Raw genomic sequence first — 14633 nt, forward strand, 5'->3', positions numbered from 1 at the left:
AATATTCAGGGTTGATTTCCTTTAGGATTGACTGGTTTGATTTCCTTGCTGTCCAAAGGACTCTCAAGAGTCTTCTCCAGCAACATAGCTCAAAAGCATCAGTTCTTTGGTGCTCAGCCTTCTTTATGGTCCAACTCTCATATCTGTACATGACTATTGGAAAACCATAGCTTTGACTCTATAGACCTTTGTTGGCAAAGTGATGTCTCTGCTTTTTAATATGCTGTCTAGGCTTGTCATAGATTTTCTTCCAAGGAGCAAGTGTCTTTTAATTTCATGGCTGCACTCTGGGTCCGCAGTGATTTTGGAGCCCAAGAAAATAAAGTTTGTAATTGTTTCCCCGTCTATTTGCTAAGAAGTGATGGGACTGGATGCCATGATCTTCATTTATTGAAACTTGAATTTTAAGTCAGCTTTTTCACTCTCTTCTTTCACCTTCATCAGGAGGCTCTTTAGTTCCTCTTCACTTTCTGTCATTAGAGAGGTTATTGATATTTCTCCCAGCAGTCTTGATTCCAGCTTGAGCTTCATCTAGCCAGGCATTTCCCATGATGTATTCTGCATAGAAGTTAAACAGGATGACATTATACAGCTTTGAGGTACTCCTTTCCCAATTTTGAACTAGTGTGCTGTTCCATGTCTGGTTCTAGTTATTGCTACCATCTTGCATAATTAATTAGACTGAGTTCCCACATGAAGAAAGCTTTGATTTGGGGAGTTGGCGGGGGATCATTCCCCAACACCACCCCTAGCCCCCTCTTATGTAACCGCCATGCACAGTCCATACACAGCAGGGACTTGGGATCTGCCAAGAGGCCAGGTTTGGCATAGTCCTTACTGATCTTTTGAGGAACTGAAACTTTAATACAGTGACTATTCTAAAAAACTGCAAAATTTGGGATAGTTTTAGATTTATGCATCAGTTACAAAGACAGGGTTTCCCTGATAACTCAGTTGGTAAAGAATCCACCTGCAATGCAGGAGACCCTTGTTCACTTCCTGGGTTGGGAGGATCCTCTGGAGAAGTGATAGGCTACCCACTCCAGTATTCTGGCCTGGAGAATTCCATGAACTGTATAGTCCATGGAGTTGCAAAGAGTTGGACACAACTGAGCGGCTTTCACTTCGCTTACAAAGACATTACAGAGAAGTCCCGTATGCCCTTCCTCCAGCCTCCCTTAATGTTACCATCTCATGCAGATAACCAAGGTGCCCTTCCTCACACCACGAGATGATGGTGATGTTGTTCAGTCACTAAGTCGTGTCCAACTCTTTGCGACCCCATGGACTGTAGCCTGCCAGGTTCCTCTGTCCATGGGATTCCCCAGGCAAGAATACTGGAGTGGGATTGCCATTTACTTCTCCAGGGGATCTTCCCAAACCAGGGATCCGACTCACATCTCCTCCATTGGCAGGCGTGTCCTTTGCCACTGAGCCACCTGGGAAGAACACTGAGATGACAGCACTGTTAACAGAACTGCAGCCTCTGCACTGAGTTCCCCAGATTTCCTGCTAATGACCTTTCCTATTTCTGTGGCATTTTATCCTCACATCTCCTTAGCCTCCAACCTGTGACGGTTTCTCAGTGGTTCCTTGTCTTTCATGATCTTGACATGTATGAAAAGTAGTACTCAGGTGTTTTATAGACCATCCTCAATACTGTTTGTTTTTTTTTTCACAATTCAACTGAGGTTATGGATTTGGGGCAGGACACCCAGAGGTGTCCTTCTCACATCTCATCCTATCAGGAGGCATGTGGTAGCAGTATCATTGTGTGTGGACAGGCTCACCTTGCTCACTCGCGTGGTTTCTAGCCTATAAAGTTATGGTTGGGTGGGCCAAGAAGTTCGCTTGGGTTTCTCTTTAAAATGTTATGGAAAAACCCAAATGAACCTTCTGGCCAAACTTGTTTTTCCTCTTTTCTGTATTCTGTTAGATTTGAGTCATGAGTTGAGCTGACATGCAAAGGACCAGGGGATTAGGGTGTGCCTTTTGGGGGGATGCAGTGAAGGATTTGTGGACATATGTTAAGGCCAACTACCACTGATCAGTGTTGTGGAGGAGGTGCTTTGCAGATACCCTGTTTCCAGTGAGGTGATTTTTCAAATCACTTTACTCAGGTTTGAACCTGGGGAAGCAGGCTGTCTTCCTAGCTTTCTATTACTTGGTTATTTGAATAATAAAATGCTTAAGGAATTCTGTTCTTTAAGTATGCATGTGTGCATGCTGAGTCGTGTCCAACTCTTTGTGATCCCATGCACTATAGCTCACCAGGCTCCTCTGTCCATGGGATTTTCCAGGCAAGAATACTGGAGTGGGTTGCTATTTCCTTCTCCAGGGATCTTCCTGTCCCAGGGATTGAACTCACATCTCTTGCTTCTCCTACATTGGCAGACAGATTCTTTACTGCTGCACCACTTAGGAAACCCATTCTTCGAGTACATATGATGCTTTATCAGATTTCTGCTGGCAGTGGCATTTTCACATTGGGGGATCTGGAGCCTGCATCTCATGGGAGTGATGCCTGGGAGCCCTAAGCTGAGAGTTTTCCATGGGCCCTGCTGTCAGGCAATAGATACAGTTCTACTCGCTTTGGCATGTGACTCATTCACTTGCTTCCAAAGGTGAGCTAACAACTTAGAGGAAGTACTAAGATAACATCAACAGCAAACTATATTTTTAGATGCCTTGTCCCACCTTGAAAGCTATATTTGAACTTCCAGTTGCTTCTGTGAAGTTAAGGAAAGAATACAGCCAGAAGTAGCCATATTGATCAGCCGTAATTGACCCTGTGGCAAGTTCAGTTGGCCCTGTTCTCAAGCTGGTGGTCTACTTACTTGTTCCAAACTTTGCAATTAGCTGCTTTTTGACTTATCCTTGGAAAACTCTACATAGAAGTTACTATTGTTAGCACTTTGACCAACTCCGTTATTGATCAATGATTGCCAACCATTTTGGCAGAATAGTGGGAAGGGAAGTCTCCTACAAGAAAAGAATATGTAATGGGTTTCTGAGGTTTCTAAAGAAATATAAATCTGGATTGTGTGTTTCTGATCATCCTTTTCAGTTTCTGGTGACACAGGTAACTGAGGTATAAAAGCAAGCAATATACTCCCATCTGGTGGCAGCCTCTATTGTTCTTCAGTCACTAAGTGACTCTGCCCCCTTGTAGACTGTAGCCCACCAGCCTCCTCTGTCCACGGGATTTCCCAGGCAAGAATACCGGAGTGAGTTCCCATGCCCTCCTCCAGGGGATCTTCCCCACCCAGGGATCAAAGCCACATCTCCTTCATCGGTGAGCAGACAGTAAATACTGCTGAGCCACCAGGGAAGCTGGAGTGGCAGCAAACTCAACTGTTAATTCTGGGAGCAAAGGCCAGTGGTTTGCCGATGATCTGCTCTGGCATGAGCTGAACCATTGAAATCTGGAACTTCCTCTTCTAGGATGATTTCCTGTTCAGCGTCTCCATTTTAAGTGGGATCCTGTGCAGCATCCTGGCTGTGCTGAAGTTCATGTTGGGGAAGGTTCTGACCAGCAGAGCACTCATAACAGATGGTGAGTAAGGCCAGTGTGCCTGGCCTCTGGGGGCTGAGCTCACAGTGAGGGAAGGTGCTGTTTGGGTCACTTTCAGCTGCTCGTCTTGCAGAAGAGCTCAACAGCTTGGAATCTGTTCCCCACTGTTCTCCCTTCCCCAGGCTGTTTCGTGATTCTCAGGGTTCCCTATCAGGGCAGATGTTTTGTGCCTGGGAATTGAATACGCTCTTCCTAAAGCACCTCCACCCAGACCTCCTAACAGGGTAACTCAGGGCTTGCCTCCTAATCATAGAGCACAAAGGGCTTCCCAGAGTCTTGTTTGTTGTGCATCACTCCAAATAAAAAGCAAGCATCTTCCCTGGATTCTATGAAGGTCTGGTGTGTGCTCCACACCCATTTCCCCCTTACCTGGGAGTTCAGGTAGCAGTGACCAAGGCTTCGCTGGGGAAATGAGCCATGTGTACTTTGCTCAAAACCCGAACCAGGTCTACGTGTCCCTCTGTGTCCTGTGGGTCAGGAGGAGCCTCCTGTGTGGCCTTTGGGCAGACGGAGAAGGGTGTGTGAAAGTAGGAAAAGCACGTTTCCGTTTTTGCACACTAGTGCTGGCTTGTAAACTAGAAACGTGATGAACACAACCTCCCGGCTGTTTTCGTTCTCTTTATCCCAGAGCGTGTGAAGTTTCTGAGGGTCGGGAGTAGAGACGTGCGCCCCTGTGCCCTGGGGTCAGCGGTCACAGGGTCCTAGCTGGTGGGCTGGTGGATGTACCTGCACAAAGTAGAGCAGAGATTGTAAGATTTTTTTTCCCCCTTAGCCGTACCACGAGGCTTGTGGCATCTTTGTTCCCTGAGCAGGGATTGAACCCAGGTCCCTGGCAGTGAGAGCACTGAATCCTAACCATGGTCCACCAGGGAATTCCCATGATTTCTTTTTAAAGAACCACTCCCTGCTCCTCAGAGGTCCCACCTATGTGAAATATGTGGATGCAAACATGTGTGGGCGGCTGCATTTCCTTAACATGAAGGATGGGAATGCGGGCCTGGGGGGAGGCTGCACTGGTCAACACAGCGTACATGCTAAGTCACCCAGTCATGTCTGACTTTTTGTGACCCTGTGGGCTGTAGCTGACTCCTCTGTCCATGGAATTGTCCAGGCAAGAATACTGGAGTGGGTTGCCATTTCCTCCTCCAAGGGATCTTCGTCTTCGCCAGCCAGGGATTGAACCCATGTGTCTTACGTCTCCTGCGTGGGCAGGCGGGTTCTTTACCACTAGTACCACCTGGCAAGCCCTGCATTATTCCCATAAGTCTGTCCTACATTACACCCTAAAGTCACAGAGCCTCTGTGCTGACAGAGCATCAGCACTTTCTCTGTTTGTTTGAGTACAGCTGAGATGCTGGACTGGGGGCCCCAGCAGTCAGACCATGGCCCCCAGCTGCCAGGCAGGAGGCCCTGTCCCCTCCCTACCCGTGACCCTGAGGCTTAACCCCTTTCTTCTCAGAATAGTGGGACCTCTCCCATGACAGGCGGCCTTCCTTAACATTTTAAGAGAAGTCCCTGATGATAAGTATGTGTTTTCTAATGAAGTGACTCCGGATTCCATAGTTTTCACCTACAAAACTATCCAAACACATAAGTGGTCTTCCCATCTGCCTCCTGAACCCTCAGGAAGGGGTCATTACAAGGAGGAGTGAATAGTTTAAGGGAAAATTGTCCCACAAATAGGCAAAGCGGAGACAGGCACTCCTCAGGCAGAGGGAACCGAGGTGGGAGGGAGCCTGTGGCCTCGAGAGGGGGTCGGGGGTTCCTGTGAGGAAGGGTCACAGGGTGAGGGGCCCTGCCAGGTGGGCAAGGGTGGAGCATTCGGTATGCCAGGTCAAGCGCGGGATTTTGGATGTTTTGTTAAATATTTAAGCAGATGAGGGGTGACATGGTGGATGTTTCTAAATGACCCTTCCGGCCAACAAGGTGGAGAACAGAGCAGAGCAACTTCCGGGAGGGAGAGGTCTCTGGGGAGCCCAGGGGGTGGTGGCCTCAGTGGGTGAGGGCAGAGGGCTGGGATGTGGGGGAACTGAGGAAATGTCGGTGATGTTTATAAAACGGGCAGAGCTCAGGGATAAACAGGCCGTGGAGGTTGAGGAGAGACAGAGCAAGGCTGTTGCAAAGTGTGGAGGCAGCACCCCCACCCCCAAGCCCGTCCCATGAGCCTCGTTGCCTGGGGGTGGGGGGGAGGTTTGGCACACTCCGCAATCCCTCACTTAGTGGGAGTATCAGCAAAATATGCAGTAGTAATTACAGCCTCCTGCTAATTGCATTGTCTGGGATCCTGATTTTCCTCATTCATTGATTAGCAGAACCATCTGTAATTATGTCCTCACTTGGGGAGGTAGGGGTCAGGCTAGGATTCAGGAGCCCGGCCTGGGCCTGCCGTTCATGTTGGCTTGGCCCAGGGCAGGGGAGCAGGCCAAGCGCTTTCCCTCCAAGAAGGAAGCAAGTCCAGCAAATTGCTTCTGGTGCCGAGAGGCCAGGGGGGTCTCACTTGTCACCTGGTGAGGCAGCTGCTTCCCAAGCTGGTGTTGTGTGTGAAATGGGTGGGGCCGTGTGTGCACTGGGCCAGGCTGACTCCACCAGATCCGGTGTCCCTGGGTCCTGTCCTTACAGTCAGGAAGCATATCTCCAGGGAAAGAGGGGCAGCAGGGTGCAGGTGGATTCCAGACTTCCCCATGCTGTGCAGGAAATCATGTCTAATTGGGTTTTCTTGCTCTGGATATTTAGTGATGTGATAGCATGCGATCATGGCTATCAGGACTAGGCTGAAGCTGGCTATGTATTATTTAAGACAAAATGATTTTGTGCAGGAAGTTAATACTACAAATCAGACAGAGGAAGATTGTGGCAAGGTCCCTGGGGGCAGTTCTAAACCCTCGAGGGGCCAGGGTTCTGGCTCCAGAGCTGCCCGCAAGACAGCTGGAAACCTCTCTGAGTTGAGGGGCCTGGGCTGACTCTACCCAGAGCCTGTGGTGCTTTTCAAGTACATGAATAACTTTGAATCAGAATTTTCTGCATAAAATCAGTATGTGCTTAATTATATATATGCTTATCTAGTCATTAAAGCCAGACCGTTAGAGCCTCTAATCAAGATCGCCTTAGACGTTCTTATGTGTTCTGAGGTGATGACAGCATTTACCTTTTGCAGCTGCTCTGTTTTTTGTTTTTTTTTTTTTTTAATTAATTAATTTATTTTAATTGGAGGCTAATTACTTTACAATATTGTAGTGGGTTTTGCCATACATTGACATGAATCAGCCATGGGTGTACATGTGTTCCCCATCCTGAACCCTCCTCCCACCTCCCTCCCCATCCCATCCCTCAGGGTGATCCCAGTGCACCAGCCCTGAGCACCCTGTCTCATGCATCGAACCTGGGCTGGCGATCTGTTTCACATATGATAATATACATGTTTAAATGCTATTCTCTCAAATCATCCCACCCTCGCCTTTTGACAGGGGACATGGGAATGAGCTTATGGGCATGGGAGTTTGGGGTGGGGCCCCATAGGAGGTGAGGGCAGGGCCCCGGGGGTAAGGGACTGATGGGACCTTGTGGGCCGCTTTGGTAAGCTGGGAGGTCTGTGGGTTGGGGCTGTGAGCTTAGGGTCCTTCATGGGGAATGGCTGTAGCTGGGAAGGCTCTAGAATCCTGGAGGATGCGGAAGGGCAGATACAGAATTGTCCCCTGGTCCGGGTGTGCTGGTTCCAGTGTTTCCGCCAGGCTCACAAGAGGTGCGGCTGAAATAAGCCATAACCAAAGGTGGGCGGAGAAGGTCAGATGCTCCTGGAGGGGATGGGTGAACGAGGTGAAAGTTCCATCCCCTGTAGGGGCAGGTGGGTCCCCGCACTGTCCTGGGCTGGCTGAGCCCGGTGATTTGGTGGAGCGAGTGGACATCTAGTGGCCGTCTGGGGGAACCTCACTCTCTACACTTACTGAGCTCCAGCGGGCTCGCTGAGGGCTCCAGGGCTACTGTGCCCACGATGAAGTTGGAGCAAGAGGGGTGTAGGATTCTAGTCTGCGGGGGCAGAGGCCATCTCCTTCCTGTCTCTGCCTTTCCCTGGCCACCCCTCGACACAGAACTCCCCCAACTTTGAGGATGCTTGAGAGATCAACTCCAGCCCAGGTAGCCCCTGGACAGAGTAACGGCATCTGTGGATGCTCTCTGTGGCCCTCTGTGAGAAGATGTGGGCTCCAGAGACTTTTTGGATTCTGTGCGTGCTTGTGTGTTAAGTCGCTTCAGTCGTGTCCGACTCTTTGTGACCCTATGGACCGTAGCCCTCCAGCCTCCTTTGTCCATGGAGTTCTCCAGGCAAGAATATTGGAGTAGGTTGCATGCCCTTCTCCAGGGGATCTTCCTGACCCAGGGATCGAACTTGTCTCCAGCATTTCCTACATTGGCAGGCGGATTCTTTACCACTAGCGCCATCTAGGGTCTGATTCCATTTGTTATTAATAAAAAGAATAGGAGGATTCAAGGGACAGCCAGAGGCAAGTGGGTGAATGCCAGACTCTTATGATGGGAGAGGGGAAACATTGATGATCACGATGTGTCAGAAGACAGGAGGGAAATATGACCTCACCGTTCTCAAAGTGGACCTGCTGTCCCTCTACTTGGGGAGACTGGAGGCAGAATGGAGGGTGTGATGTGCAGAGGCCGAAACCAGGGGCGGGTCAGAGAGGGAGGAAGTTCCAGGTGCCCTACATGCAAGGAGCTGGGAAAGACTCAGCTGGCACCCAGCTTCCCATGAGGTGACAGAAGGCTGGAGGGGCAGCAGCTCCATGAGCTGAGTGGAGAACAGAGACAGAAGGGAAGCAGAGTCTACTTCCTCATTATCTAGAGGTGAGTGAGCCTGGAGGAGCCCCAGAAGGTCACACCACAGGGGCCTGGGCTGCAGCCTCGCCCCAGGCACCCTGAGAAGAGGCACCCAGGGAGTCACCTGCCCCTGGCCTCCACGGCGGGGAGGTGGAAGGCTGAGAGATCTGGCCTTGGGACTTGGTGTGGTGGGGCACATCTCGGGTGAAGTTCACGCCAGCCCTGCCCTCCCGCTCCCCCCAGGACACCCAGAGGAAGCTCCTTGTCAGACTGGCTATCTATCAAGGAGGCCTCAGTGGGTGAGGGGTGGGAGGCTCACGATGGGAGGTGGGCAGAGATCCCCAGGTACACACAGCGGGGCAGGAGAGGCCTGCCTGGAACAGCCCTCACCAGCCACAGGCGCCCAGCAGGTCCTGGCCTCCTTTTCCACATAGTTCCCTGGACTGGCCTCCCAAGGATGTGGCCCCAGTTAGGGGAAGGTAGAGGGGTTTGCCTTTCCTCATCCTTGTTGCCTATATTGAGGTGGTACTGGGTTGGAGAGGTCCACCAGGTGTGAACCTTGTGGAGTGGGGAGGTTGACTCTCCATACAGCCCCCAACCACACCCCGAAGTCCCGGAGTAAGCCCTCTGTCTCTCAGTGGCTGTCTACCCGGAGCTCCAGCTGCAGGCTCTGCCTTGGTAGGGAGACCCCAGGGCCCGGGCCGTGGAGGCCTCATCTCTCTTGGGATAGCTCAGCCCGGCAAGTAGGCATCCTCTTGGCAAAACTGAGGCCCTTCTGTCCATCTGTGAGTTCAGTATGAACGCAGCAGTCAGTCAAGACCCTGAACAGTGGCAGCCTCCATTCTGGGACTCAGAATACAGCAGGAAAGAGACAAAACTCCTATCTATAAGCTACATTTCTGGTGGGAAAGAGAGGGATGTTTGTAAAAGAAAAACGGTAAAACAAACAAACAAACAAACAAAAAAAACACCATGTGATGAAGAGCCCTGGAAAACAGTGAAGGAGGGCCAAGGACGAGAAGGTAGGAGGATGTGTCGGGGCTGAGTGCAGGCTGGGGAGGAGGCGGCCTGGGAGACCCCAGGAGGAGGAGTCCAGGGGGCGGGGCTGGTCAAGTCCAGTGTGGCCGGAGCACAGGGGGTGGGGACGTCGGGGGACCTGACATGGACAAGGCTGGAGGGGCTGGTCACGCACGGCAGGGCTTGTCGGCCGTGAAGAGTCTGCGCAGGTTCCAGGGTGGGCAGCTTGCCTACTGGAGGCTCTTGGCTGCTGTCCACTACCATGGTCACTCTGACTACTGTGAGGAGGGAGATGTGGGTAGGAGGGGAAGGGGATGGAGGAGGGGGGCTTGGGCTGGGGGTAGATGGAGCATGACTCTTAGAGTGAACGGTTGACAAGAATGACTTGATGGATGGATTAGATTTGCGTGTGAGGCAAGTCCAGGATGGACTCCTAGGGTTGTAGCTTCAGCAGCTGGGTGGATGGGGGCGCTGTTTACACAGAAGGTGGCTGAAAGGTAGGTCATTTGGAGGCAGAATTTTTTGCTCTGAACATGTTCAGTTTGAGATGCTTCTGTGTCTGCAGCTGAGGGGGAAGGTCAGGATGAAAGAGAGCTAGGGAGACGCTGGCTTATGGGATGGAGGTGAGAACCTGCGGGGAGAATGTTGATGGAGGAGGACTTCGGGAGACTAAGCCAGGAACTCGGATGGGGGTGACTAGGAGGATCCAGTGAAGGAGAGTGAGAAGGAGCAGCCTGGAGGGGGAAGAGAGACAGTGGCAGAGGGTGGTGTCACATGAGGCTGGAGGGAAGCATTCCCAGGAGGGTGTAAGACGAGGACGGGGAGGCAACCATGGCACGTGGCAGCCTTGAGCCATCCATGACCAGGGAGGGCTCAGGGGAGGGGGATCTAAGGGTGGGGTAGGGTAAAGAGAACGGGAGGTATGCTTAACGGGGGTAGACAGCTCTTCAGGGAGTTTCACAAAGGGAGGTAATGAATGGGGGTTATGTTGGGGGTGGTATGGAATCAAGGGAGGAGGTGGAGGTTTATCCCAGTGGGAGTGATCCAGGAGAGGGAGAAGAAATTCAAGAACAAAGTCCTTCAGTGAACAGAGACAAAGGCACTGGTCTGACATAGAAACAGGGGTAACTGGAGAAGCAGCTGAGGATGTGGGGACAGACGGCACAGGTGAGTGATGGGTTTGGTGTTGGCAAGATGAGGTATTGTGATCTGCACCTGTGTGCTCTAAGACATGCGAGGCCGAGTCCTCAGCTGCGAACTGGAGCAGGGAGGTGTTGGAGGTCTGAGGGGAGAGAAGTGTGTGTGATGCAGACACCAGAGATGACCTTGCAGTCCTAGCTTCATCTGGGTCCCGTTGTGGGAGGCAGCCTGTTGAGGTCTACCCGGTGGATCCTGAGAAGGGATTTGGCCTAAGTCACCTCTACCCTACACTCTTCTTCCTTTTCCCCTGCTCTTCATTTAGAACGTCTGCTAGTGGTACAGCCCCCACTGAATGCATTTAAGATTGATCTCAATTCTCCCGCTGGAACCTGGAATTACCGCTTTTGAGTTCAGCAGAAGCGTGGTGCCCTCACACAGGCCAAGCTGCCTGAGAACGGAGCAGGACCTGCTGTTGGAGAGGTTCCTGGCCTGCCCAAGCAGTGTGGGCCTGCCTGCGGCTGCTCTTGGGGCTCAGTTACACTGAGGCAGGCAAGGAGCCTTGTGGCTCACACCTCAGTGAGCCCCTGGGAGCCCCTCTAAGCCGTTCCCTCTCGTGTAGCCTTGGGAAACCTACAAGTAGACTGGAAGTGCAATGTCCAAGTTGTAGGGACCCACTGAGTTGACGTGTGGGGAGGAGATGGTGATTGGGGTGTGTTGTGTCCAGTTCTTGTTTGATTGCGGTTTCTGTAGCTAATTCGAGACTTTGCATGTCCTTCCTGTAGTATGAAAAGCCTCAGGTGACTTAGGGAGACTGTTGGGAAAGGATGTGGGTTCTGGTATCACCCACCCTTGCCCCTTTCAATCCATGTAACTCTGGTCAGTTTGTTGAACCTCACTCATTCTGTTCAACTTAAGTCTTATTATTGGTAAAATGGGGGTGATAATCTGACTTGACAGAATTGAGAAGATCCCATCTCTGTACTTGCCTAGCAGACATCAGACAGATGTGAGTCCCTGAGCATTGAATGTGCCCCGTGTGTTCAGCAGGCCTGGTGCCCCTCCCCTCTCAAGACCTGCGTTCTAGCGTGTGGGAGGGAGGCGTTGGGAACCACACACAGGCTACATCATGAGCAGGAGTGCCTGGCAGGGGATGGACACTGGTAATGGGGGTGGTAACTATCCAGGGCGTCTCTGGTGACATGAGTGGAGACTTGGCAAGCCACGTAGGTGTCTGAGGTGGTCGCTGCCGCTTGCAAAATGCTTCTGGAACATTCCTTCCAGCGCACGCTCTGGAATGCAGAGGCACACTTGGCATTTGGGGGGTTTTCCTTGTGGCCACGCTGGGCACTGACCTCAGCCTCTCTCTGCTTCCCTTGCAGGGTTTAACTCCCTTGTGGGGGGCGTGATGGGCTTCTCCATCCTTCTGAGCGCCGAGGTGTTCAAGCACAACTCGGCTGTCTGGTACCTGGACGGCAGCATCGGCGTGCTGATCGGCCTCACCATATTCGCCTACGGGGTCAAGTAAGTGCTGCTTCCTCTTTGCCCTCTGGGCGGCCAGGGGTGCTGTATTCCCCACTTCTGATAACTACGTCCTGTCCCTGTGACCCTCCTGCTCCTGGGCGAGGTCGGGGACTGGAACAGTCCCGAGCAGCCGTCACACATCCTTGTGGCTGGGAGAGAAGGGAGGTAAGTGGTCCTCCCTTCAACTCTTGGTGCCAGAAGATCAGTGCCCCTTCCTTCCTCTATAGTGAGGGTCATGATGATGCACCAGGCAGGCCTGTGTGGTATCCTCACCCGTTAGCTCCCTCTGCCACCTGAGGCAGTCGGTGGGGAGGTTGTAGAGGGGGCTAAAGCCCCCAGATTGAGAAAACTTTTTCTTAAAGGGACTTTGTGCACAGGGATGCATGTAGAAAAACCCACCCAGGCCTTGCATTCTAGTCCAGCCCGAGGCCACTCACTAAAGTGCCCTGTGGGCATCACTGGCTCTGTACCCAGCGTCCAGGCTGGAGTCAGCCTCTGAAAACAGTTTCTCAAGCTTTTAAGTATTAACACACCCACCTCTCTCTCCCACCAGGATGGCTTTAGTACAAGAGACAGTAAGTGTTGGTGAGGTTAAGGAGAAATCAAAACTCCATATTCTGTTGGTGGGGATATAAAATTGTTTAGCCATTTCAGGGATAGGTTAGCAGTTTCTCAAAGTGTTAAACACAGACTTGCTATTTGGCCCAGCAGTTCCACTCCTTGGTACATAATCCAGAGAAATGAAAACATATCCATGTAAACACTTACACACAAACGATCGTAGTGGCATTATTCACAGTGGGCAAAAAGTAGAAAAAACTCGTATGCCCAACATACAATCCATATGCAGGTTTTAAAGAACACAAATGTCCATTGATTAAATAAAAGGTGGTAGAGACACAGTGGAGGATTTATTCAGCCAGAAGAAGAATGAAATACTGATTTGTACCACACGGATGAACCTCGAAAATACACCCAATGGAAGAAGCCAGTTACAGAAGGCTACATGGTGCATGATTCCAGTTATAGTCAATACCTCGAATAGGCAGATCTTTAGAGAAAGTAGATTAGTGGTTGTTGCGGGGGGTAAGGTAGGGTGATTGCCAGTGAGTTTGTTTTTTAGGGGGGTAATGAAAATGTTCTGGAATTAGGTGGTGATAACAGCTGCGCTGCCCGTGTGTACACTAAAAACCACCGAATCCCAGGGATGTTATGGTATGTGAATTGTATTTATGGAAACAAAGCCCCCATCTGTTCCCCAAGCCCAGGGCTGTGGAGGGTCCTTGTTGGGGTGACTGGTCCGCTTCCTCCTCGCAGACTCCTCATCGACATGGTGCCCAGGGTGAGGCAGACGCGCCACTACGAGATGTTTGAGTGAAGGTGGCCCGCGCCGGCCGCCCCGCCACTGCATGAAGACTGTCAGGACCAGGAGACGTTTCCACGCAGGCAGACGGTGCCCATGTTTAATTGAACATCAGCTTCTCTCTCGGAAAGCTTGTGCTCAAAGGAACGAGGTCTACCCCGCAGGTCATACTGCCCTGCTCTCCTCCCACCACCACCCCTGCCTGACACCGTAGGACAACACTCACTGAGCGGGGACCCTCCGCGGGAACTGACCTCGTCCACCTTCTGCTATAAAACAGGTTCGTGTGGGGAGGGTACACGCCCTTCTGTGGTGCTCCCAGCCTGACATGGATAGTGACTCACCAGGCCCACCTCCTCGGGGCTCCACGTGGGCCGAGTCTCTGGTCTCCTGGCAGATTTTAAGAGAGGACCGTACCCTTTGGTCCTGCACCCCTTTCCAGAACCATCGTGTAGATCACCTCCTAATTTCTATCCGTGTATTTCATTCGTTTCATACTGTTTTACTAATCCTCAATCTAAACACTGGATTTGTTCTAAAGGAGACCATTCTATTTTTAAAGTACTTAGTGATAGATGTATGAGCTTTGCATGGATCAAACTCAGCCCCAATCCTTTCTTGTACGTTCAGAGCCCAAACATATATGTGTAAACACAGGATCCCTTTTGGAGAGATGTGAAACTACAGTTTATTTGTAATAAATTATATAATCTATCCATAGATGCATAGATCTATATGCTGTGTGAAGTGGTAATGGTACATCACAGTCTACTCGTGATGGCCTCCTCCTCTGTAAGGAATTAGATGTTCTCGGTTTATGTAGCGTTGGTCGTAGACTCTGTACAAAACAGCTCCCACATGCAACAGTCTGTCCCAGCACTGCTGCTTGTCCAGGCAGCGGTGACCAATAAAGACCTTTTCCTGTTTTGTATGGTATGGGGAGGTGATCGCCAGAGTTGTCACTGCTGTGGGCAGGTTTTCTGTCGTGGGTGAAGGACGACTTGTGCCCCGGTAGAGCCCCTGAAGGGCAGGTGGTCTATTCTAAGAGGTCACTGACCTTGGTTCAGTCCAATGCTTTCAAGAGTGCTTTTCTCCAATGGCATTCTGCAGCATGTTCTAGGGGCTGTTACCATGTCTCACACACACAAAACAGACACTCTTCTGGTCTGGGAAATACAAGATGCAACAGGTTCCTTT

At 51.2% G+C, this 14633-nt stretch overlaps 1 protein-coding gene across 1 annotated transcript in view; it reads left to right on the forward strand.

Annotated features, from left to right (window-relative positions):
• TMEM163 (transmembrane protein 163) overlaps window positions 1–14372 on the forward strand; it is a 269056-nt gene extending 254684 nt beyond the window's left edge. The window contains exons 6-8 of the mRNA XM_027562048.1: window positions 3445–3556; window positions 11932–12073; window positions 13391–14372. Coding sequence (XP_027417849.1) covers window positions 3445–3556; window positions 11932–12073; window positions 13391–13451 — 315 coding nt within the window. The 3' untranslated portion in view covers window positions 13452–14372. The remainder of the gene's footprint in view (window positions 1–3444; window positions 3557–11931; window positions 12074–13390) is intronic.
• Window positions 14373–14633: the final 261 nt, after the last annotated feature.

This window comes from Bos indicus x Bos taurus, chromosome 2, assembly GCF_003369695.1.
Source record: "Bos indicus x Bos taurus breed Angus x Brahman F1 hybrid chromosome 2, Bos_hybrid_MaternalHap_v2.0, whole genome shotgun sequence".
Lineage (NCBI taxonomy): Eukaryota > Metazoa > Chordata > Mammalia > Artiodactyla > Bovidae > Bos > Bos indicus x Bos taurus.